At 40.3% G+C, this 24,409-nt stretch overlaps 2 protein-coding genes across 6 annotated transcripts; one reads left to right on the top strand and one right to left on the bottom strand.

Moving 5' to 3' along the window:
- Positions 1-919: 919 nt before the first annotated feature.
- grsf1 (G-rich RNA sequence binding factor 1) lies at positions 920-7,051 on the top strand. Its single transcript, XM_018688481.2, has 10 exons — positions 920-1,327; positions 2,188-2,326; positions 2,943-3,098; positions 4,007-4,156; positions 4,284-4,422; positions 4,504-4,640; positions 5,477-5,562; positions 5,671-5,806; positions 6,665-6,716; positions 6,945-7,051. Exons 1-10 carry the CDS (start codon positions 1,097-1,099, stop codon positions 6,946-6,948), a joined length of 1,230 nt encoding a protein of 409 aa, XP_018543997.1. The 5' UTR covers positions 920-1,096; the 3' UTR covers positions 6,949-7,051.
- On the bottom strand, positions 6,964-23,884 carry rufy3 (RUN and FYVE domain containing 3). Of its 5 annotated transcripts, none has more exons than XM_018688474.2 (18): positions 23,315-23,884; positions 18,510-18,683; positions 18,220-18,337; positions 17,891-17,992; positions 16,706-16,829; positions 15,287-15,351; positions 14,169-14,234; positions 14,015-14,084; positions 13,830-13,919; positions 12,818-12,901; positions 12,518-12,685; positions 11,778-11,875; positions 10,491-10,610; positions 9,723-9,846; positions 9,558-9,661; positions 9,447-9,474; positions 9,244-9,321; positions 6,964-9,110 (listed from the first exon to the last, which is right to left on the bottom strand). In XM_018688474.2, the coding sequence occupies exons 1-18, from the start codon at positions 23,574-23,576 to the stop codon at positions 8,967-8,969; spliced, it is 2,019 nt and encodes a 672-aa protein (XP_018543990.1). In that variant the 5' UTR covers positions 23,577-23,884; the 3' UTR covers positions 6,964-8,966. The 5 variants fall into 5 exon arrangements, with proteins under 5 accessions (XP_018543990.1, XP_018543991.1, XP_018543992.1 ...); XM_018688475.2 differs by having other exon boundaries at positions 9,558-9,643; positions 23,315-23,883; XM_018688476.2 differs by lacking the exon at positions 23,315-23,884 and adding an exon at positions 20,306-20,988.
- Between the last annotated feature and the right edge of the window lie 525 nt (positions 23,885-24,409).

The following is a 24,409-nucleotide window of genomic DNA, read 5'->3' as shown; positions in this document are numbered from 1 at the left end:
GAAGTTTGCATCAACATCACATCCTGTGAAGCTTTTTAATTAAAATTAAGTGACTGCAGAGAAGTTGAATATAATTATTTAAATATTTTATTTGGGAATTATATGAATATTTCAAAATTCTAGTGGTGTTTAAGAAACTGTGTGTTTATGCTGTTTAATGGGAACTTAAGGATGTTTTCATTCACCTTTTTTCTGTTTATAGCTAATTAGCGTTTTCTGATGTGGGCAGATTATTTGAATTAAACTTTATATATATAGGTGATCTATACATGTAACAACTGATAACAAGAAAAATAATGACAACAACAATAACAATAATGCAAACTAAACACTTTTGCTTGGATGATTCTTAAAAGTTGATGTATAAGTAAATAACAGCAGATATGCAAACATAAAGTTTAAAGTTTATTTAATTATTTTATTTATTTATTTATTTTAGTTCGACTGCTATATTTGTGCTTAATTGTTAACAAAATCACAAGTAGTGATTTACTTTATCTGCAAGAGGTTAAACAACTATAAATATATTACTAAAAAACTTTTTTGACTCAATTAATAATGATTTATATATTTTGTTGTTTATTTTATATGTTTGTTTTTAATTACATGTCTTTTATCCTCACTGACTGAGCCTAATTGGCTGATGAAGATCTTGAGATAAATTTAACAGGCAGTAATTGGCCCTTGATTAAAATAAATAAATAAATATAAAATATGTTTCTTTTTCTATTTTCTTTTTTTATTGTTTTATTTTATGAATATATGTTGTTTATAACAGAATAAAACAAGTAGATGTTACATAATTAAAATAAAAACAACGCACTACAGTATTTATTAGCTTTGTAGTTAATGTTTCGACCTTTATTTTGAAAAGTAAAAACCGGATGTGTAGCATACCGTTGCTAACTTCGCAGTTCCGTTAAAACTCTGCCCTTGACTGACCCACGTGAGCCAGACAGCTTCCCGACCTCATGCTAAACCGGCAGCCAGCTAAAAGAACTGGCTAAACTCAGAGAAAACACAAACCTTAAACCGTCCAGATATTTATTTATTTCAGCTCCAGACGCCGCTGCGCTGATGTGTTAGCTTACCCAAAATGTCCGGTAACTGTAGGTCTCTGTTGTTCCTGCTGCAGCGGTGTGTCGCAGTCAGACAGGCAACGTTACCGACAGGCGTCACAACAAGACGCGGCGTGCTGTCAGGTACCCGCTGCGGCTTCATCCAGCAGCGAACATGGACATCAACGACCCGGGGGACAGGCTGTTTACAGAGACTCTGTCAGCTGCAGTCCGCGGTGAAAACCAGTCAGTACGGCCTCTGTACCAAGGTGAGTCAACTAAAGTACTAAAGTAACGTTCAGAGGTACTTGTACTCTACTTGAGTACACTTGTGCTTCTCTACGGTTCAGATACAGATTGTACTTTTTACTCCATTACATTTATCTGATAACTGAAGTTATTAGTCACGTTGAAAACTCAAATTACTGATCGTCAAAGTCTAGTTAATTTTATTTATATAGCGCAGTTATCTGAAGGCGCGTTTCATATATAGCAGGTCTAGACCGTACTCTTTATAATACTAAATTTACAGAGAGACCTAACAATCGCCACAGTGGAAAAAGGAAAAACTTCCTTTTAAGAGGCAGAAACCTCGAGCAGAACCGGACTCGGTTGGGGCGGCCATCTGCCTCGACCGGTTGGATTAAGACGGGGGTGGGGCATAGTATGATACAGAATCTATACAGAGATGTACGTAATATTATTAAGGATAATGATGGCTATTAAAAGCAGCAACAGCAATAGTAACAAGATTAACAAAACTATTAACCACTCAAACATTGAGCAGGATTGTGGAAACAGCAGGAGGCATGTCATCACAGATCAAACTGCAGCGCTGACACAGAGATACTAAACATTCTCAGGCTAGTTCTTCCAGCCTTAGATTTTGGGGACCGACTTGGTCCTCTGCTGTTGTAGCTTCAAGATTTGACAAGTTGTTTATTCTGAGATGTGTTCCTGCTCCCTACAGTTACACCGAGTGGTTATCTGAGTAACTGTACCCTCTTTGTCAGCTCCAACCAGCCTGGCCAAGCTCCTCTGACCTCTTTCATCAACAAGGTGTTTTAAGTGTTCTAAATAGAGGCTGTATTTGCAGCTAAATAGTCACATTTGACACCTTGTCTTCCAGGCGCCTTATGAGGATGAATACCCACCGCTGCCGGCCTACCAGACCGTTTCAGAACCAGAGAAGAAGGAGGTGTATATCGTGCAGGTGAAAGGCCTCCCGTGGTCATGCTCGGCTGATAATCTCCTGCATTTCTTCTCAGGTGAGATTTTGGATTTTCACTCCAGAAGCTCAAACAAAATGGCAGCCAGCCAACATTATCGATTTTATAAAGGTTTAATGCCTCCGCTCTGGTGGCCGTCCCATTCTCATGAATGAGAGAACACCTCAAGAGACCTGATTCAGGTTTGGCACAGATGTTCACTCAGGTCAAAGGTCAAGGTCACTGTGACCACACAGAACCACACATTTTTGGAGGAGTTCATACGCCAATTATTTCCTACAAAGGTTTAAAAGAATAAAATGATGAAGTGATGACATTTTATATCCAAAAAGTCAAAGGTCAGCTCAACTGTGACATCATAATTATCTGTAAAATCCGTTTTCTGGCCATTATTCAGTGCCATAATATATAGATTGATGGGCAGAAATGTCAATTCTATCCATTTATTGTTCATCTGTAAAATATCTTGCCTCACAACTTGTCTTTGTCGTAACTCTTTAGCTGCTTAATCATCAACAAAAATGTTTATTTCTAGTCAAAAGCTTTATTGTCACTTGCACAGAGAAGTGAGTCTGCCATTCAGTTAAAGAAAAGTTACCTAAACAATACACTGTGTCTAAGCCTCTTGTCCTGACATATTGTTTTGTGAGTACAGAGTGCAGGATCTGTAACGGGGTGAACGGGATCCACCTCACCGTGGACAAAATGGGGAGGCCGTCGGGACAAGCCTTCATAGAGGTAGAGCACGAGGAGGACGTCAGCAAAGCTCTGGAGAAGCACCGACAGTACCTCGGCCCACGATACATCGAAGGTTCGCCTCTTTGTTGAACGCTTAAATACAGCTGGAAGCTTTATTTGACGTCACGACCGTTTTGCTTTGGTTTTTGTTTATTTTTTAAAATGAAGATAAAACTGTGAATCAGTTTGTCAGACTTCTTTAGAAATCCTCTCTCTTTGTCAAACAGTTCAGGTAATATTTGTACAGAGTCAGTGCAGTTGCAGCAGGTTAATAATTTTATATTATTTTAATTTAATAATATAAAATATAAAAACTCCCCTCTAGGATTTATTTGTTCTAGTACTGAATACTTTTCTCCTTAAGATAACACTTTAGACAGCAACAAATAGTCGTGCATGAAACTGACATAAAACACAAACAAGTAGCACATGAACACTTACGCTGAGCACATTAACCACAGCACAGATGTTTCTTTATATGAGGCTTAAATAGTGGTAATGTTGGAGCTATTGTATTGAAATAAGGAGTGGTATTTCAAAGTAATGGACCTCTGTATTTATATATATATTTTTTTTAACAATTTAGGAAAGTTATATATGTATGTATATTTGTTACATCTTGTTGTATAAAGTTAGGAAAGCAGTGTGTAAGTTAAGCCTTATACATAAAAGAATGATGCTGGTCTCTTCCATCAGCACCCGCTATCGTCTGACACCCAAATGCAGTCAAATCAAATCAATAAAATGCTTTTGCACATGTAGAATTCAGAGTTAGAGCTTTCAGACAAGGTATAATTTGACATGGTTGTATGAAGAGTCCAGTTCAGACCAAAACACACCGAAAGTATCACTTAAAAAGGTTAAGATGCAGTTTCTTTAACATTTCTAAAGTGGGCGTCAGCAGTGGCAGACACAACAGAACAATGAATGTACAGTAATTAAAGGGCAAACCTATCTGTCCTGCTGTGCGCGTGTTTACAGTGTTTGAAGTGACGAACAAAGACGCCGAAATCATCCTGAAGAAAGCCATCCAGGCTCCAGCCGACCAGGCTCCCAAAACTAACTGGGTGGTGCGGCTCAGAGGCCTCCCCTTCTCTTGCACCGAGGTCGACATCGCCCAGTTCTTTTCAGGTAAACCACCTCAAACTTCCCTCACCTCCACATGTAGAGGGAACAGCAGATATGTGTCGTTATGCCTCTGAACTTTGACTGGATACCACTGCTTTAACAAGAGCTACAATCTTTCTTTAATTTGCAGGTCTGGATCTACTGGAGAATGGGATCACCATTGTCAGAGACCACAAAGGAAGAAACTCTGGGGAGGCTTATGTGCAGTTTTCCTCCCAGGAAGCGACAGACGAAGCTCTGCAGAGAGACAGAGACGTCATAGGAAACCGGTAGGAAACAGGCCTGATGTTGATTTTACCAGCATCTCTTCTCCTTCTCATATTTGTCAATTTGCTGCTCAATATTTGCAGATACATTGAGGTGTTTCCCAGCACAACCATGGAGATTCACTCCAGTAAGAGGAGGAGGCAGAGTCCAGCTTTTCCTCAGACCAGCCTTCAGTCAGCCAACAGGATGATTCCTGCCTCACAGACCAACTTCAATACTGGTGAGAGGAGTTTAGAGCTCGTTAAGTTTTTAGCTCCGTCCACTCAAAACAACGTAATGTTTATTTAAAGCAACATGATATAACTATTTTACCTTAAAATAACAGCTTCACAATCATTTTGGTGGACATCCTGAACACCTGTTCTTGCTCTGTGTAACTTTGGTGAGCAGATACAATCTCCCTCTAACTGATTGATAGTCAGCAGCTTAAACTGCTGAAATCAGACCCAGTGAGTTCAAGAGTAATGCTGAACTGTAGATCAGTTAAAATAGAAGTCATTAAAAACCAGCGTTCATCTCTGATATCCAGCCAGGAAACTTTAAAATATCAAGAATTATAAATGTAGTTTGGTGCGTTTGTCACAGCGACAGAACTTCCTGCTCTTGAAGTAGAGAATCATGGGTAATATATATGTATATTTGGTTGTGTTTCAGTTCAGTGAGTGGGACTACACAATCAGTGCTCAGGTCAAGCGATTGATAGGCTTTGTTCTCTGCATATTAAAACCACAGAATGAATTACCACTCAGGGCTGCAGAGGGCGCTGTTGCTCAGAAAAGTTATAATTTGTGGCTTTAAAAAAAACTGAATAATCAGACTGAAAATGACTCTTGTTTAACTGTTTTTTTTACTTTCTTGGAGGGACTTTGGTGCAGAATCAGTAACACATTTAATTTCTTCATCACTTTCTGCACATTATCACATGGTAATTAATGTAAACTGTGGAGATCGGCATCTTCTTGCAACACAAAACACAACAATTTTAAAATTCTTTTTGGTTGAAGACACAAGATTTAGGTAAAAATGGTTTAACCTGACCTTTATCTGCTCCATCAGGATCCTCTCTGGGCTCAGTTGTGCCGCTTTCTCACATCCACATGAGAGGTCTTCCTTTCCAGGTGTCTGCAGAGGACATTGTGAGGGTAAGAATACAGATAATAAACACAGTCGGATGTTGAAGCTGGTTGTTGTGTTGCATTAGAAGACAGTTGGACATGATTTGCTAATGTTCATTTGTGTGTCTGCTGCAGTTCTTCTCTCCTCTAGTTGTCTCAAGAATCCTGATTGAATACGGTCCCAGTGGGAGGCCGAGCGGCGAGGCTGATGTTTACTTCAGCTGCCACCAGGACGCCTTAGCCGCCATGTCTAAAGACAGAATGTACATAGGTGAGACATTCAGATATTTTGGAACCTGAGACTTATTTTCCCATGGTTTTTGAGGTGGAAATAACTGATAAGAAAGAGTAAGATACTTTTTGTTAAACCAGAAACAGCACTATACATCGCCACCAGACTCCATTGACAAAAACAGCGATTTAGCCGAGCAAATCTCAAGAGTTGCTGCCTCAATCTGTTAGTTTGTTTGTGTTGTTGTGTCACTTTCAGTGAAGTAAACAAAAATACCACACAATAACACAAACAATCTAACAGATGGAGGCAGCAGTTTTCCAGCAGCTGCTGTGTTCTGCTTTGAAAAATCACAGTTTTTGTCAATGGAGTTTGGTAGTGATATGTTTCTGGTTACTCTTTAATAAGAAGCTCTGTCTCTTCAGGAATTCTATCCATGATGTTGTCAGACACTTATAATAATAACCTAAGCCCGGAAGATTACATTACAAACTGACAGATCGGGGCAGAGGTGTTCCAGCAGCTTCTGTATCATGTTACTCACTCCTCAAAAATATATCTTTGTCTCTAACCATGTCAGTTTAGATGCAGATCCAGTTTCTTTAAATAAAGTTGTGCAGCCTTGGTTGAGAAATGCAGTCTGGGTGGTTTACAGCATATTTACTGTGTTTTCATTTCAAGTTAAAACTGAAAATCAAAGAGACATTCAACAAAAAATATGGATTTAATAGTTAATATTTACTGTCACCAGATCTCTAGAGCAGGGTATTATTTCCCCTCTAACACCCAGTCGTTCTTGTCTGTATTATATTACAACCTAATTACAATATTGCTGTTAAATGTGTCACTGTATAAGGATTATATATAATAAACACTTGAACCTTCTGTGTTTTTCAGGAGAGAGATACATCGAGTTATTCCTGAACTCTATACCAGACTGTGACAGGAGGTGAGAAACACTGAATTAGATCCAGAAATCAATAAAAAAATACACTCTACAGACCCACAACTGAAAGCTAAAGGTATGAAGGAGACAGAAATCTGCATCTCTTCACAGTTCAGTGGGGTTACTGGTTTTTTAAGCTGTAACACGTGAATTTAAATCACATCTGAGTTTTCCTCTTTTGATTCCCCTTGCTCCAGATGTGATTTAACATGTTTTTATTTTCTCTCACAGGTGAATGACGACACGTAGATGCCAAACACAGGACTGTTGTATTTATTTTCCAGTCTCATGTGGTTATCAATAAACAAACAATAAGCATTCCTGGTGTCAAAAAAACACCTGACCTGTCTTCATTTCATTTTGTCAAAATAGTTGAATTTTTTACAGGCAGGAGGATTTAAAGATTAAATACAGGTTAAGATAATAATCCAGAGCTGTACACAGGTAAAATTTACTAAAAGTTTATTGTTAATCTAAGAAGCATTTCCATCTCACGTTAATTAGCTTAAAAAGACTAAAGGATTTAACTGGTTTTGCTTAGCGTCTAATTCTTCTTCATACAAACCAACAAAACATAAAAACAGCTGTTATACAGATGCACTGATATGTCCACTTCAAACCATCCAGGCAGAGAGCCATGCATGTAAAAGTGCTGTAATGTGTTAAAGACACTCAGAAAAAATGTAATTATCTATCCAGACTAGAATCTAAATGCCGCAGTGTTTTAAGATAAACTAACACTCTGAAGTCATTTTTAGCTGTTTTGTTAATGCCAGCAACAGTAAAGAAATAATACACCCACAATATTCAGCTTTCAGAACTTGAAGGAAAAGTCAGACATTTTGGGAGATTATTTATTTGCTTTCTTGCCAAGCTAAACTAAGCTAAGCTGTTTATCTTATAAGACTGTAAACAGGGGTAAACAGCTAGCCTAAAGTTAAAAAATATACCTATAAGCCCCTCCAAAGCTCACTTATTAACACTTTATATCTTGTTTGTTTAATATGTGCATGAATTTACGAGTTAATGACAAATTCTTGATGCTAGTTTAGGGATGTTATTGCTCCCAGTCAAGGAAGAATCCCGCACAGAATCTCCGTTAATCTGCCGTTTTTACACTTATGAATCAAAGCGTTATCAGTGAGTTTTAGAGGTGCTGTTGGGCAGGTTTTGAATCAGGCTAGCTGCTCTCCCCTGTTTACAGTCTTTACGCTGAGCTAAGCTAAACTAGGTATCAATCTTCTTGTCTAACTCTTGGCAAGAAAGGGTTTCCTAACTGTTCAACCAAGCTAAGCTAAGCTAAGCTAAGATAAGCTAAGCTAATCGTCTCCTGACAGTAGCTTGTATCAATCTTCTTGTCTAACTCTGCAAGAAAGAAAACAAACACATTTCCCAACTGTTTAACTTTTCCTTTGACACCTCTACAGCCTGAACACATCGATATTGTGATAAGAGACTAGATATATAATATTCTGTATATATTTATATATAATCTGGCGTCATATTTTGGTTATAACATCATTGTGATACAACTTAAATGTTTTGTCTTTGCCTGGTCTTAAATTTTGCTCCAGTTTTACAACTTTTTAAATGAAATAAACATTTTCCATATTGTGTAAAAAGCTTTTCACAAACAGTCGTCTCCAAAATATCACTGTATTTGGTCTCAGTATTTCCCCTGAATCTGGTGCTAATTTGAGCACATAAGTGTGAAAATTCATGCTGCATCTGTGTACAGTGATGAGAAATTTAATTAATTGCCACAAACTTCATATTCTAATTTGTATATGATTTAATTCTGTGATGAAAAATCCAGTTTTTCCTTCTTTATCTTTTAAAACTGTGGTTAAAAATATCGTCAGTTGACCTTTTTTAATCAATAATCCACTTAGTGGACACAGTGGAAAGTCAGTTTTTAAATGAATGAGATGATTCCTCGTTTTTTTACGTCAATAATGTCCATTTCCAGCTGCGTAAGTGCAGGTTTCTATTGAGGAGAAAATACCACAGCAGCTCAGCACACTCTCAGAGAGAAAAGGAGGGTTTACGACTACAGCAGTATTTGACTCAAATAAAAACCTGCACATCTGGACACTGCCGACGTAAAACTAATTAAAATATCCGACAGAATTCAGGACTCAGATTGTTCATGACGTTTCAAGCCACGAGGTCAGAAAGTGCATTTTTGCAGTGCCAGTTTTACAAATCAATGCCTCTGGTTTCTGTGTGTCCGGTCGTCGTGTCCGAGTCGGTTCATGTCGGCGTCGAAGCGTATTGCTGGAGTAACTGGGTGTAGCAGGCAGTGCACACCGTCTCTGGGAGGATGGAGGAAGGTAACGGCAGCTCCTTGGACACGCAGCTCTCGCAGAAAACACCGCTGCAGTTCTTACACTGTTTCTGCACAAAGAAAAAACAGGATTTTAACGTCACAGATAGTTTAAAAGCTGAGTTTTTTTAACAGAGACTGGATCACCATAAGTTATTTAAATATCCTAGACGTTGTAAACTCCTGGTGAGAAATCCTTGTTACCTTTGTCTTGAGGAGAGAGTCGTCCTGTTCACACATCGTACACATGATAGGCTGACTGATCTCCACAAATGACTCGTCCTGCAGAAAATAAAACGATCACAGCGTAGTTTGGCATTGTTGTTAGTAGTTTGTTTGTTATATAATCCAACAGGCTCAGATTGTTATTACAAGTATCTGTCTATTTTAAAAGGTAAAGTCCTCACCTGCTCGTCCTCATGATGTGACAAAGACCTTAAAAGAGGAGAAAGGAAAAAAAGTCAATATTTTTCCCATGACACTGGCGATTTTTCTAAAACTGTAGACTCTGTACGTACAAGCTGGAGCTCAGACTGGTTTTATCCTCCTGTCCACTGTGTAACTGCTCGATCTCCCTTTTGACCGACGGGGATTCTGGGAGATTCTGTCGGACAGACACACACTAACAGCTCAGCTTCTCGACTGTTCTTCAGTTTGGCCTAAATGTGACCATGCTGACTTACTTTTGGGACGTTCTCCGGGAGCCTCCTCTCCCTGCGAGGAGTTCCGGACTGTCTGGACGCGACGTTGAGATGATGATCGCTCCTTCGCTCTCGCTCTTTTCTTAGCTCCTGCTCCAGATTAGACCTGAAACGACAACATTTACCAAGGACAGAGCGAGGAACACAGATTTATTAGAGGCAGACATTCATACTAGACATTCAGAGTTCACATCACTAGATTTTTTTCTAATGATTCATCACCATCACCTAGAAAATCAGCAGCCTCTGGTGTATTTTTTACATTTGTGACATGGGATCTGCAGGTGGGAAATGTAGGCCTGAAGACCTGAAACGTGGTTTTAAAAAAGCATGGTGTGGCTTTATTTACAAAACCCAAATCCCATGAAAACACTGAAACCAACGTTTAGTTTTGTCTTTCAACACTTTGACTTCTCTTCCTCGTCTGTGGCGCTCAGCCACAAATAGGGTTGCGAAATTATGGGAATTTTCAAAGTTGGAAACTTGAAATTAATTGGAAATTTGCGGGTTAGCTTAAAAAAGGGAGCCTAAATGCAGTTCATTCAATGAATGAATGAATCAAAGTTCTACTCAAATAAATCAGTCAAAAATGTACGTTTTATTAGTTTGCACATGTATGTGCTTATAAGTGACGAAATAAAGTGCTTGTATATGATACAGTTTATATAAATTACCAGATTAAGAGAGTACAGACTCTAAATAAACCCCAGTGGTAATGAAGGAACTGTTCCCATTCTTCTCAGACTGTACCTGTGTCTCCTCAGCTGCTCCACCTCCACCTGCAGACTCTCGATTTTGTCTCCAAACTCCTGTTTGAAGAGCCGGTTTGCCTCTAAAGCCAGATCCCTCTCCCTCTCAGCCTGTTTGCATCTGGTTTAGGGTGAGCGGGTTATAACACAAACTTATGATAAAAATGAAAACTTAATGAAAAAAAACATGGTTGGAAAGAAGGAGGTGTCTTCTAAAACTAAAATTAAAACACAACTGAAACACGATGAGAAGATTTAAAGACTGAAAGTGAAGAAAACTTCAGCCAAAGACGATGAAGCAGGCTGTTTTTGTTCATTGTTTTATTAGCCTAATGATTACTACAGTTTACACCAATGTTATGTTCACATACAATCCAAAATTAATAAATTAATTTTGCCCTTTTTCGTCGTACTTTATCTCGCTCCTGTTCTGGCCTTTCGACACTCGAATGTGGATCACCAAATGACAACAAACTTCTCGGATATCAGTCCCTAAACATCAGCTCAGATTCTTTTTTCTTTTTTTTTTAATTCTGTCGGTCTTTGTTGGTTGAAAATATTCAAGCACAGTCTCCGGTAAGTGGTTGAATTCTTCCAAATAACATCACAGCAAAGTCCACTACCGCCCAAATATCCAGGATGTGTCCATTGGCACATGAATCGCCATCAATCCATCAAATCTTAAAGCTGTCCACAGCGGACTTTCAGACGCCAGCTACTCGTCTCGCCTTTGCCAAAAAGCATTAATGGGGTATCTTTTAAGAAATGGCTACCAAAGAAAAGTATAAATCTGACGTGGCGAACACATCTGTCAGAGAACACAAGGATTGAGGGGCTGCTAAAAGGATCGATTCAGTCCACACTACTCAAAGCTGATGCTGGAGAGCCACTGCAGGAGGTTGTTTGGGAAGATGGTTTTTATTTTTCAACAACAAAGGAGCATCATCGTACAGAAAAAGATAACATCCTAGTTCGGTTATGTCTATATTAGGCAGGGTTGTATGTTTGTATTTTAGGTTTTATGAAAGCAGGCAGGAGTGGAGACGCTCAACTACTGCTGCAGCTGGAGCAGCTTCCCCGCTGCTGAGTTCAGGTGTCTGGCCTGCTTCACCATGTGTTTCTCACTGATTTTACAAGAGGGATAAATAAAGTGATGGAGAAAATAATGGGAAATGAAAGTGAAGGAGAAAAACGACAAACAGGTAGTCGGTAAGTGATACCATTACAAATCTATCTACTGTGACAATTATTCAAAACACCACTTGTGTCTGTGTTAAACTGTCCTCACCTGGTCTCCAGCTGTTTTACAGTCCCCGTCATCTGGTTTATTTTCTCCTCCAGGCGAGCGATGACTTCGCTCTTCTGTTTAGAGCTGGCATCTGCGCTCTGAGGAAGAGGAGGCACGTTAGTCCTTCCTCAAGTTGATCACAATAATCCACAGTCTCTACACAAATCCAGGTTTTGTTTTTTGTTGTTGTTGTTGTCAGTGACTCAATCTACAAGTTCATGAAAATTCTTCTGGATATTTTCTGAATGTTTATCTTGTCCGGTCATAATCTACAGGCACACAACAGTGGCTTTTTAGAAACAAACAACCAGTTACTTTCTGTGCAAATAACAGCTAAAAAAAATAATACACTGATCAGCCACAGCATTAAAACCACTGACCACCTTGATCTTCTCGTTAGAACACGACCTTGGGTCCTTCATTCATCTGGATGTTACTCTGACACCTAAACATTCTTGTAAACCAAGCACCTCCTCTCCCGTCATGGCAGGCGCCTCCTCCAGCAGGACAAAACCACCACACCACAAAAACTGCTCAGAAATGTCTCAAGGAACACGACAAAAAGCCCAAGGTGTTGACCTGCACTCTCCAAACTCCCAGATTGGGGATCTGGTAGACTGGGTCAACAACTTGGGTTCTTTGTCGAGCACTGTCCTGCTGGAGGAGGCCCCTGCCATTGGGGAGTGTAAGTTGCTTGGTTTAGGTGAGTCTGGTGAAGTTACCGGATCAGAAAGGTTTACCTGTGACTTGTGGCTAAGTTGCTGGTTGATGGCACGAAGGTCTTCCAGCTGCTGTCTGAGCTCCACCAGAGCATCCTGCTTCTCACAGATGTCTTTCTCCAGCATCTTCATCGACAGCTCCATCTCCTGCTTCATCCCGATCTGCACCTCCAGCTCCTTCTCCACGTCCTGCGCAGACAATCAGCTTTAACTCAGTTATTCAACCACACACACTTATACACTTATATTTCCACGACAGCATCAAGGTCTAAACAGAGTTACACAAAACTAAACAGACGTCACTCAGAGCCTTAAACGCACCAATCGAAGCAGGGTTTCCTCTTTGAGCTGCTTGCGTGTTTCACCCAGCGCTTGTCCGTCTGCTGCTGAGTCGCTTCTTAATGCCTGAAGACAACAGGAACGTATATAATAAGACAAAAAGCAGCATTTTTCTCTCACTACAGGTGTACTGTATGTTGTATAGATATTTAGCTTCAGAGCCACAAACATCCTCCCCTATTTTTTAATATTGCTTAGTCCTGAGTCGTCCCTGATGAAGATCTTCACCAGTCCATTAAAACATGCCTCTGAGATTGTTTGACAATGTACACAAATCAAAGATCATCACAACAATATTAAGTTTGTTATAAGCTTGTTGATAACTGATGATGGCTTTGGACTTTCCATCTTAGACTCAGTGAATAAATCAGTGCTTTTCCGATCAAAACATGGGTAGTCAAAAGGAAAATATGTCCATACAAGTTTCTTTTTAAGGATTTTCCTAATGTTTCATTGAGCTAAAAATATAATTCTGTGCATCAGTATGTCTGTTAACAGGCCCTGGATGTCGAGGATCATCACTGGTAGCTATGACCCAGAAAAACCTTTGACATTCGTGGGATTGTGCGCCGTGAATTTGTCTCGACTGTCAACGCTGAGTTCTACTACACCATTCAAAGGCATCTGAGGCAGGACATTCAACACCAACAACCTGGAATATGGCGGGTTGTGATATTTTGGCTGCACCGACTTAATCGTCGCTCCCCACCTGCCCTACTCGGCAGATATGTCTCCCTGAGACTTCATCCTCCTCGCCAAAGTGACGGTCATAGATGGTGCTTACAGAGTGAGGCGTTCAGGGACAATTCAAGCTGTGGTAGGAGCGTTGGGAGCGGTGTATTGCTGCACGAGGTGACGAATTTGAAGGGGATGACGGCCAAATTTAAATCAGGTATGATTTTTGCTTGTTAAAAATGCAGTCTCAGAACTTTTTGATCGCATCCTTGTGTGATAATTTATCTTAATTTGAAGGAGGACAAAAGAATCTGTTCACCTTCCTGGACTCCATCTGATATGAGCTCTCCTCTTTTACTCTCTCCACGTCCTCTTGTAAGGTGATGATCCGGTTATTTGCCACTGCAAGCTGTGGAGACCAAAGTAAACAAACCAGCAGTTGTGCAGCTGAAGCAGACATCTTTAAGAAAAGGTATTTGTGCAGAGATAAAACACACAACCCACCTCTTCTGTTAGCTTTGTGTTGGACTTTTCCAGAGCGTCCACCTTGGCCTGGAGGTTATTTACTGATGCACTATAAACAGACAGAAACATCGCGTCAGTCATCGAGCTCAACGAGCAGCTGAACATGAGAGTGAAGCAGTTACGATCGACAAACCTTAAATGTCTGTTCAGCTCCTCCACGTAATTCTTCTGATCGAGAATCGCTGTGATCTGACCGTCACTGAAGGAGCAGAGAGAGAAAGATGAAAACATGTAGTTAGCCGTTAGCCACATCAAGTTGAATTACTGCAGCCTGCTGAATACTGAGTAATATTTTCTGTCACTTTCATGATGAGTTTCATACGAATATCAGCATCAGAATGAAAATAACACAGAAAATAATCTGGGTTTTAGATTTATATTAAAAGTAATATTTAGATCCATATTTCAAACAAAAGGATTCAGCAGAAGGTGCTGGTGCAGCAATCCAACGAGAGTAACAACAGCAAAGGAAAACAAGTAGGTTTTTAATTTAGTATTTTTTAAATCACCAGTAAATCTTGTCTCGTAGCTGTAGAGCTGCAACAATTAGTCGCTTATTTGATCAGTAGAAAATTGTTGTTTAAGTCAGTTTTAAAGCAAAAATGGCATCAGCTCTTTAAATGTGAGAATTTTCTGTTTTTCTTTGTCTTTTTTTTATTGGTGATAAACACAAGATAAACACTACATGCATAAAAGTGATTTAACATATGCAGACACAGCCTTTTTTGTACTTTGTAGTTTTAAATTCACAAATAAGAAAAGAAGAAGATTAAAAAAAAATTATTTTACAAAAAAGACAAAAATATATAAATAAATACTGCAGTTATTGGATATTCAGATTTGTTTTTAAGGGTAGAAAGCTGGTGGAGTTGCTGTATTGTCTTTTATTAAGTGAATATCTTGTCTAATATCTTTATATTGTAGTTTTAAAAACAGTTTTCTAGTGTCCTGAAGACCAAACAATTCAGTTTAACTGATAACTGATACCTGCTGATTGTCCTTTTTAACCGTTTTTAATTTTTTTACTCATCTGTGCGCTGCCTTAGGATCAACTCTAATCTACCTTGTCTATGTCTTAACATCAAGACAATAAGCGACCAAATGTCTGACACAAGACAAAACAAACCACCAGTCATAGAGTTCAAGATCAGAGCTAAAAGTAAAGCTGACAGGATGAAACACAGCTCTACTCCAGGCCCAGCTTTGACAGATGAAAATCGCTCTGGTTAACGATCAGGAAGCAGCACTCACCCCTCTGCACTCTTACTACTGTGTCCGCCATCTTTGAGGTACATTGAGAAATCAATCACCCCGACCTGTGGAGGTAATTTAATCAGAAACAGAGAATCAATGACAGAACAGAGACCACGCCACAGCTGTGGTCCTGACAGATGCTTGATTATGTGTTCACTGAAACGCATCATGTTGAAGTACTTTTTAAGATGCATTCAGGTTAACTACATATCTTAAGCAGTCGGTGGAGCCTCAAATTAACAAGAGGTTGTAACAGGAGAGGTTTCACTTCATTGTACTTAAAGATAACACTGATTTAAAAAGCTGATGACAACCTGGCGACCTGCCCATCCTCCCAGTGACTCTGGGCTCAATCCCAAACTGACGACTAACAGAGCGTGAGGCAGAGATTCCTGAGGTTTTTGAGGAAACAGTTTCCCTGTTTTAAAACTGCACTGTGGAGAATTTTAATGTTTACAAAGACAGAGTGGTCTGAAATCTTTGCCTCATTAGTTACTTAAATACCTCCTATTTTTGTAGTCCAGGTTAGCATCGCCCTGGTTCCCTCGACAAAAAGCTAATGGGATTTTTTTATTGGGTTTTGGATTATTTCAGAAAATAAACTGTGACTAACAAGAGTTTATGATACTTAAATGTTTTGTTCAGCAATATGATCTGTACAAGTGACACCACTGTTCTGATGTTTGAAGCCTAAACACAACCTCCAGAAGTAAGAAGCTAATGCTAGGCTATAAACCAACTACACCACGGTCACATGACGTCAACGTCTCCACCACTAAGCTTCCAACTGGTCATTTCATTTAGCTCTGAGCTCTTCTACAAAAGCCTTTCTTCTTAGAAAGTTAGTGAGAGTTTGAAAGAGCGTGAGTAGAAACACAACGAGGCTGTAAAGGTGGACTGGTGAGTAGATGGGTTTTCATGTTAACGTCCCCAACATCCTCTGTAGTCTCATTTAGACACTCGTTAGCAACCGCCTTTTTTAAGACACGTAAAGGCTTCAAACATCAGGAGTGGGGGATTTACTGACCCATTTTATGTTGGAGAATAAACCATGAAAATGTTTTGAGCTTGTGTTAAAACCACAGACCTTATTTCAAGCATTTAACCAGAAACACACTGACTCTGGGACGAGGGATCAGGAAGTGCTAACATGCTAACTTACTTCCTGGTTTTAGGACTCATTCCTGCACCACTCTATTACTTTAGTTTCTTCTTATTAAAAAATACAAACATTTGAATGTCAAAATCTGCATAAGTGAAAAAACTCCTGCACTGTCTCACTTACAGCCTCTGGTATATTTATTAAACATTACAGCACCGTCCTTCCTGTGACCACAAATCAAAATGAGCCTGTTTTTGATTTTGCTCTTTCTTGCGTGTCGAGGTGGAAGTTGAAAGTGAAAGCAGAATAACAACCTGTGAGTCCAGGTCCTCTCCCTTCATGCACAGATTGGCATCGATGACATTTAGTCCGACGAGCAGCCCGGCGATGACGGCTCCCTCCTCCTCCATCATCAACGCATTCGGCTCGTAGAACTCACTGCGGAGAGGAGAGGAGTTAAAATACTGTCGGATCAGACAGATGGTTTTGCAGGGTTCACCATTAAACTGAAGACTTACAACACAATGAAATACCCTTTTCACGGTCACACCAGTTGTTTCAGGAGTTATTTATTGACATCATTATTACATTTTTGTCAGTAATTCCCAGCTGTGCATAACAATAAGTTCTAAAGTCTTGACTTGACCATTTTAAACTGGTAACATCTTTAAATTACAAATAAATTAGAACTAATGTTACTGTCTATGACAGGCAGGAAAAGAATATTTATGACCCATGAACTTTATTTTCTCATGTTTCTGGGTGTAAATGATTGATAGGGACAAAAATCTTTGGTGATCAATGCATTACTGAGCAAGAACGGAAACATCACTATATATCACTGCCAGACTCCATTGACAAAAACAGCTATTTAACATCACAGATCACAGGAGCTTCTGTAATCCAGCTGCCTCGATTGGACAGTTTGTTTCTGTTGTTGTGTGTTATTGTTTTTTTAACTTAAGTAGAAGATCTGAAAACTTTTTCCACCAATGAAAGTCACATGTTTTTGGGTGTAAATGATTGATAAGGACAAACACCTTTGGAATTGGTGCAGTATTGAGCAAGAACAGTGTCTCTGGCCACTGTAAACAGCTGCTGCAGTGTAATCCAACATTTTAAGTGTCTGACATTATGAACAGGATTCCTACAGAGAGAGAACTTTTTATTAAAGAGTAGGATCCTTTTTGTTTAACCAGAAACATCTCTATATATCACTGCCAGACTCCACTGATTTAACCCTGCAGATCATGGGAGCTGCTGTTTTTTTGTGTTATTGTGTGTAGTTGTTGTTTAGTTAAGTAAATGATCTGAATGATTCTTCCACCACTGAAAGTCACACAATCCTTTAAGGCTTTTTAATCTCCTCTAAAGCTTTCTAAGACTTTTCTAGACCTGCAGAAACCCTGTCTTGTTTCTGCTGCTCTAAATGTGCATCATGTGCCACAACACTTCTTGGTGAAAAGAGAAATATAATCACAGATGTTTTACAAACACACCTGAGCAGGTCCTTTCTGTTGATGATGGTCTTCATGTAGTCAGAGAGCTTCTTCTGCATCAGGGCCAGTCGTAACCAGGCACGCCCTCGTCCCAGGGGAGTTCTGAGTGATCACACAGGGAAGTTGGATATAAATACACTTGAAACTTCACAAGTGAAACACAAAACTAAAAAAAAATTCAGTGGCAACTTGTTAAGGAGCTCTTACCAGAACATGACGCTGCTTTGTGCACAAATTTTATAAAACAAATTGATACTATCATTAAAATCTTAAGCTTTGAAGGGAGAACTCTGTCTGCCTTCTTTAGAGAAATGATATAACAGTCTTACTTGAGGCCAGGCAGGTCTTTTACACTGGCAGTGATCTCTCCTGCCTCAGGCGTCAGCTTCTCAACCAGCTCCAACGCCCCCCAGAACGACTTGTTCTGGCCCAGGAAAGTCTTCTTAGCTGATGGTTGAGAGACAGCGTTGGTTGAGATATTTTATTCTAAGGAATCTGGGTCACTGACTCATCACTGTGGACTTAAAGAAACGGCAGAAAAACTAACCAGGAAGTATTCTAGTGGACAGGAAAGACAAAAACAAAACTTGAGTGAAGACAGGTTTTAATCATCACGTACTTTTCAAGCCATGTTTCAGACAGTGCTCCATCACGACAAAGAACTGCTGGAGAGGTGCATAGTCAGAGTCAAGTGTGCGTCCGAGGTTGAGAGCCGACTCGATCAGGCCCTTGATGCTCAGTTTGGCCATGTTCATCAAGTTAAGCCTCTCGATTGCAATGGGATCCTTGGGATCTAAAAAAAAAAAAAACAGGAAGGAAAAAAAACAGGGAACAGGTTGTTTAAGTCGTCGTTGTAATGACACAGACAATGAGCAGGAATGAGTCAGGAGCTGAACTGAAGGAAAAACAAATATATTTCGATTAAGTCCTGTATTTTCTTTAATACTATAAAATCATATGTAGGATTTTTAACATTTTAATGTCAAGATATTAAAGAGAAAACAGTTAAATTAGCCAAATCTAATACAGCTGGCACTTAATTCTTGGTATGATCATCTGTATGTGTCTGTCTGATCCATTATTAATGTAAGTACATAACAGACACTGAGAGGCTTTTAGTCGAGGATGCAGGGCTATACTGTCCTTCAGCATCTGTTCACATTATTAAACATTCATTCAGTCTGTGGTTTGATTTTAGTATAAAACATGAAGATCTGACTTTTAACACAAACTGGCTGCAAACAAAAGGTAATTAGCTGATTAATTTGATACATTATTGATGTAAATCTGCATCAGAGCTGTTTTTTCTGTCTTTTTTCTACTCTGTTTAGACACCTCAAGTCTAACTGCATCAGTAATTAAAAAAATATTTTAAGTGTCTCAGATGCTAAAAACAAGATTTTCCAGATCTACATAAACCTCAGAGTTATCCAACATGATTTAATATTCAGCACAACACAGAGCATGTTACTGTAACACCAACAACTATCCTGCCTGATTTAAATAAAGCTTTTGTTTGCATTTCCTCTTTCAACAGAAGAGTCACTTGAGTTAAAACAGTCGTCTCAATCATCCAGGAATTCCCCTGCTGCACAAAAAGAAACAAGTGAAGAGTGAATTAAAGAAATGTTGCATGTTATGTAAACCTGAGCCTCATAATTTAACAGATAAAACTCCACCGGCGGAAACCAGACATGAGGTAATATTGCAGTGAAATAAAAAATATCAGCTCACAACATGAGAGACTTAATCCTCCAAATGTTTCTGTGATATCATTACATTCAGCTGGACCGTAAATCATCTCCAGAGCTGAAGGTTAAACTGCTGCAGTGTTGAATTTGCCAAGTGGCCGAGGAAAAGTCTGAACTGCCTCCGTCCCTTCAGAGGACTGTGGACCTGCCTGAGAAGGCGTGGTGAGAGATGAGGAAGTCATGATGTACAGCAGATCCCGTGCTCTCCGTCAATTTCAAAACCAAACAAACACAGTTTATACTGCAGCAAACTCTTATCTGTTTAAAGGAAGGTCTGTGCTCACAGCCAGATTTAAGTATCTGGATTCAGCTGCATCTCGTCTTGTTTATTCTCAATGAAAAATGTGTAAATAAACAACACGCAAACCTGTTTCTGCTGCCACAGCGAAATGAAAACAGACACCATCAAATACCTGTTGTCTAAATCATCCTGATGACAAAACAAGCTGCACTTCCTGGTTGCCCATCCCTGGCTTATTTACAAGCAGCGTCATCCTGCTGTGACTCTCAGGGATATCAGCCCGTCCCCCCCTCCAAAAAAAAACCCCCATCATGACACAGCTCACTGTGTGAAAACGTGCAGCGTCTGGGGAACCTTGTGTACCACCACGCCCTAACTAACAGAGACGTGTCCTCGGACGCTGAGCTGAAATCTGTCTGTTACCTTCATGGGCCGGCTCGGGGTCCGGCGTGAGGGAGATGTCATTGAGCTCGCGGAGGCAGAGCCACTCGCCGTCGACAGACACGCGAAAGTTGCAGAGATAAATGGTCTCCCGGGCGGCCTGGGTGATCTTGTCGGTGGTGGGAGTTGGGGTTTCGCTCTGAGGCGTCAGATCAGACATGATGACTCAGCTGATGTGAGGCTAAACCAACACCACCGAGGGAAAAAGGCGTAGTGGCTTTTGTTCCAGAAGCCAGTGAAGGCCCCAGTAATAAAAAAAAAAAAGAAAGAGAGAGGAGGAAGCCAGAGAGGATGAAAAGAGCATCAAAACAAAAGGGAGAACCGGCCAAGACGGGGGGAGGCCCACAGCACAGCAGCTTTCAGCAGGTGTTTGGAAAGGGTGCTGCTTTTCCTCCTCTTTACGCCTGCATCCTCCTCTCCTCCTGGCTACAACTGAGTGAATTACGCTGCTGTCTTGAAAGAGAGAGAGAGAGGCTGCCCTGCCTTCTCCTCCTCCACCTCCTCCTCCTCTTCAACCTCCTCTTGTTATCCCTTTTGTGCAGACTGGGGAATTTAAAATGCAAGAGAGCACCGTGCTGAAAATCACAGCCCTCCTCCGGTCAGCTCAACACCGGCTCACTCTGATTGGACTGCCTGTGCACCGCAGTGAATGCACTGGGTGGGTGTCGACCAAGATGGCTGACAGTTAGTGCTGGGTACAGCAACACACGGTCACGTGAGCAGATGGTGCATGCGTAAAAATACGGTGGGGGTGGGGGGTGAGAGGGGGGGTGGGGGTCCCCTGAGTACCCAGCCGATGCTAATGATGCAGCAGAGGACTCATCTGTCTCACAAGCATCAACAGCGTCCCCTGACCCGACACACAGGCCTGTTATTTGGCAACGCAATCACTGAACTGGCTGCAGCAGAACACAGACAGCAGCGAGCGACACGGGTAATGAGGCCAGATGACCTGGATGTAAATGATTAGAGTGTTGTTTTAATTTCCACTGAGGAAAGCAACGTGATGCACTGGTGGAGTTTCTGCAGATCTGGTGCATGTGGACAAAATGAAAGCCTCACTCTCAAACATAAATATCATCCTCTGTAAATACACACACGTCAAATCTGAGGAAAAATACTGAACCCACATTACGACCTTTGTAGCTGTGGTCAAATGAACAGATGAATAGAGCATTCAGTGCTCTGATAACACAGCTACAAGAAGCTATCAGCCTTAAAAACCATCTGGCCGTGTAATCACAGCATCCTTAGTTCAAGCTCTGTTACATGACACCCCCTTACTCTCCCCCCACATTTCATGAGTTAACTGTTTCCATGATCAATAATCAAGCAAAGCAAAACCAATAAATGGGCCCAAGTAATAATTTGGATGATATTAGCAGACATATCTGTATCTGTGAGTTTATTTTCACACTGAAAATGTCCTGCTTATTATGTATCTCAGTCACAAAACAAAACATAAATGATCCACAGTGTTAATTAAAATCAGTGGAGCACAAACCTCTGCTAAGGCCAAACAACCCTGTTCACGTCTGTGAAACTTTCTCCTCCACCAGGTCTGGATTATCATCTGGATCTGTACAACCTCATGGACCTCAACACCATAAATATGTCTAGTGTTTCGCATCGAGATCCAAACATCATTTCCTGAGTAGATGCCTGATCTCGCAATGTTAAGGACAGTGATAAAAAAAAATTCCTGAATCCACTCCTGTGACCAGATCCTCAAAAAAATGTAATGAGTTCCTCCCTAACCAGAGTCCCATCCCTTCACTAAGTCTGCTGAGGATCTGTTCAGTACTTTTAGCATAATCCTGCTGACAAATAAACAAACAGACACGGGTAAAAATATCACCTCTTTGGCAGAGATAGTCATGAGTGAAGGAAAGAATAAAAAGACTAATCTAAATCTAACTCAGCTGAAAACCGAGTGACCAGTTAAGAGGACACGGTTTTAGTTCCAGATAATATCCAGTCTCATTTTACAAATATCATGGTCAGTCCTCGAAGCTTTGATGTAACACTGACAGTGGCACAGACAAGGACAGGGCTACAACTAAGGATTATTTAATTACTGATTAACTATTTCCTCGAGTAATGGATTCATCGTTTTGTCGATAAAATATCAGAAAATAGTGAAAATATTCTGTTTGCATTGATAAAACAGAGACACAATCACACTGGAGAAGCTGCAACCAGAGCTATTTTTGCTTGAAAAATGACTGAAATCATTAATTAATTATCAGAACAGCTGCTTCAGTAGTTTGATTAATGAAGTGATTGTTGCAGCTCTGCAGGAAACTCTCATTACTGACCTGCTCATGCATGAATCTGTGGTTTGCTTTTACTTATGATACATGGCAGAGACAGTCAGTGCATACATCCTCTTATGATCATCCAATGGAGATGTGAAAGCAATGTTAAGTGTGAGTGACTGGGACATAATCCTCTTTATTTATTTAAAAAAAGAAAGAATAGTTGTTATAAGTGAGTTCATCCGAAATGTGGGTGACAAACTCAACACACAGACAGAGAGAGCTTTGAGCACAGCTGTGACCAATCCACCGTTAAATTTATACAACAGCAAACAGCAGCGTTACAAAGTGATTAATCAGAGCTGTAAAAACAACACAACTCGGTAAGAAATCCAACACAAACTGAGGAGTTTATGAACCACACACCTTGTTTACATTAACTGTGTCATCTGATTAACAAGCCACCTAAAATTACTGATGAGAATAATGATTAATTGACATGTTTATGTTGTTTATGACTTTCCTAACCTTGGCTGAGTCAGTGACAGTCTTCAGGAGTCACGAGCAGGTAGGAGGGAAGTTGTTTGTTCAGGGACAAACCAAAGTTAGCTAACTACACTAGCTAGCTAGCTGCGCTAACAGGAGGCGCAGGTGGTGTTTTTTGTACAATAAAGCTTATAAAAGAGGGTGGTGTTTGCTAGCTCGGGACTTTTCAAAGTTTGTTAGCACTTACTTCTTCGTTTCGACTCGATCCTTTCAATCTGGAAGTCATACTGTCGGAGCGAAGTGGGTGACAGCGACCCAGTCTTCCCAAACCTCAAGTTGGAGGAGTTTAACGCCTCCTTGAAGTAAATCACCGAGGTCGGAGACAGAGTCTCGTCCGGGCTGTCGGCGTGTCCGTTTTCATCCGAGGAATTTTGCCTCCCAGAACTTTCAGAAACCTCTGAGGATGACTGCAGAGGCAGATCTCCCGGTGGCATATCCCGCTCCGCCATCCTCCTCCACCTCCTCCTCCTCCCCGATCAAATTCACTTCATGTGACCAGCGGGTGGTCTGTCGGGTCAGCGGACAGTTAAGCTAGCTGCGGTTAGCCGTGCGCCGCCGTGCTTGACAAAACAATCCGTTTAGTCCCAGATCTCTCCTGTGATCACTCCGCCTTTCGTCCTGTCCTCCACGGCCTCCCCCTGACCCGGAAACAGCTAGGTATTAGCATTTTTGGTCAAATCTGTTGCTAATTTCGCGAGAGTTTGTGCGCTGTGTCAGCGTTCCAGCAATCCCTTTACACAACCAGACACAATGCACGTGAGCGGAGATGAGACGCTAGTAGTAGAGTCATGACCGCGGCTAATCACCTGAATGCTCCCATGATTCACTGCGACACACGGAGCCGGAACACTTGTGCCTCTCTATGTTTAAGACTCTCTGATGAACTATTTACATTAACAGGACACTGAACGTTGGGAAATGGCGCAGCTTGCCGGAAAACAATAGCATTACATTTTAATGAGGATAAAATGTTTGAGACATTTATGCCACATATTTATAGACAACTAAACACTCTTAACTAACACATTTCAATGGCAGGTAGTCGTAATAACACCAATCTGCCAGCTGTTTTTAAACTTTATTTAACATGAAACAACAAATACAACCAAGGCTTCTATAAAAAATCATAAATCACAAAGATGAATACAGAAATTTAGTCCTTCTATTTTAGCATAATATGTTTAGTTGTATTTATTTATTTTTGTTGACTGGTGTGACTGCTTTGATTATAATTATTGTCCAATAATCTATCTATCTATCTTTTTGTGTCATTTAAGGAGGA

Source organism: Lates calcarifer, linkage group LG13 (genome assembly GCF_001640805.2).
Source record: "Lates calcarifer isolate ASB-BC8 linkage group LG13, TLL_Latcal_v3, whole genome shotgun sequence".
In the NCBI taxonomy this organism is placed as follows: Eukaryota; Metazoa; Chordata; class Actinopteri; family Centropomidae; genus Lates; species Lates calcarifer.
This window is presented reverse-complemented; position numbering and strand designations above follow the sequence as displayed.

Bases quoted from the DNA above. Each gene is read 5' to 3' on its own strand.
- grsf1 (XM_018688481.2), top strand. From the start codon at position 1,097: ATGTCCGGTAACTGTAGGTCTCTGTTGTTCCTGCTGCAGCGGTGTGTC. The intron at 3,099-4,006 runs GTTCGCCTCTTT...GCGTGTTTACAG, and splicing joins CGGCCCACGATACATCGAAG to TGTTTGAAGTGACGAACAAA. The intron at 4,641-5,476 runs GTGAGAGGAGTT...CTGCTCCATCAG, and splicing joins ACAGACCAACTTCAATACTG to GATCCTCTCTGGGCTCAGTT.
- rufy3 (XM_018688474.2), bottom strand. From the start codon at position 23,576: ATGGCGGAGCGGGATATGCCACCGGGAGATCTGCCTCTGCAGTCATCC. The intron at 14,235-15,286 runs GTGAGTGCTGCT...CTGCTCCTTCAG, and splicing joins AGTAGTAAGAGTGCAGAGGG to TGACGGTCAGATCACAGCGA. The intron at 12,686-12,817 runs GTGCGTTTAAGG...TTGTCTGCGCAG, and splicing joins AGGAAACCCTGCTTCGATTG to GACGTGGAGAAGGAGCTGGA.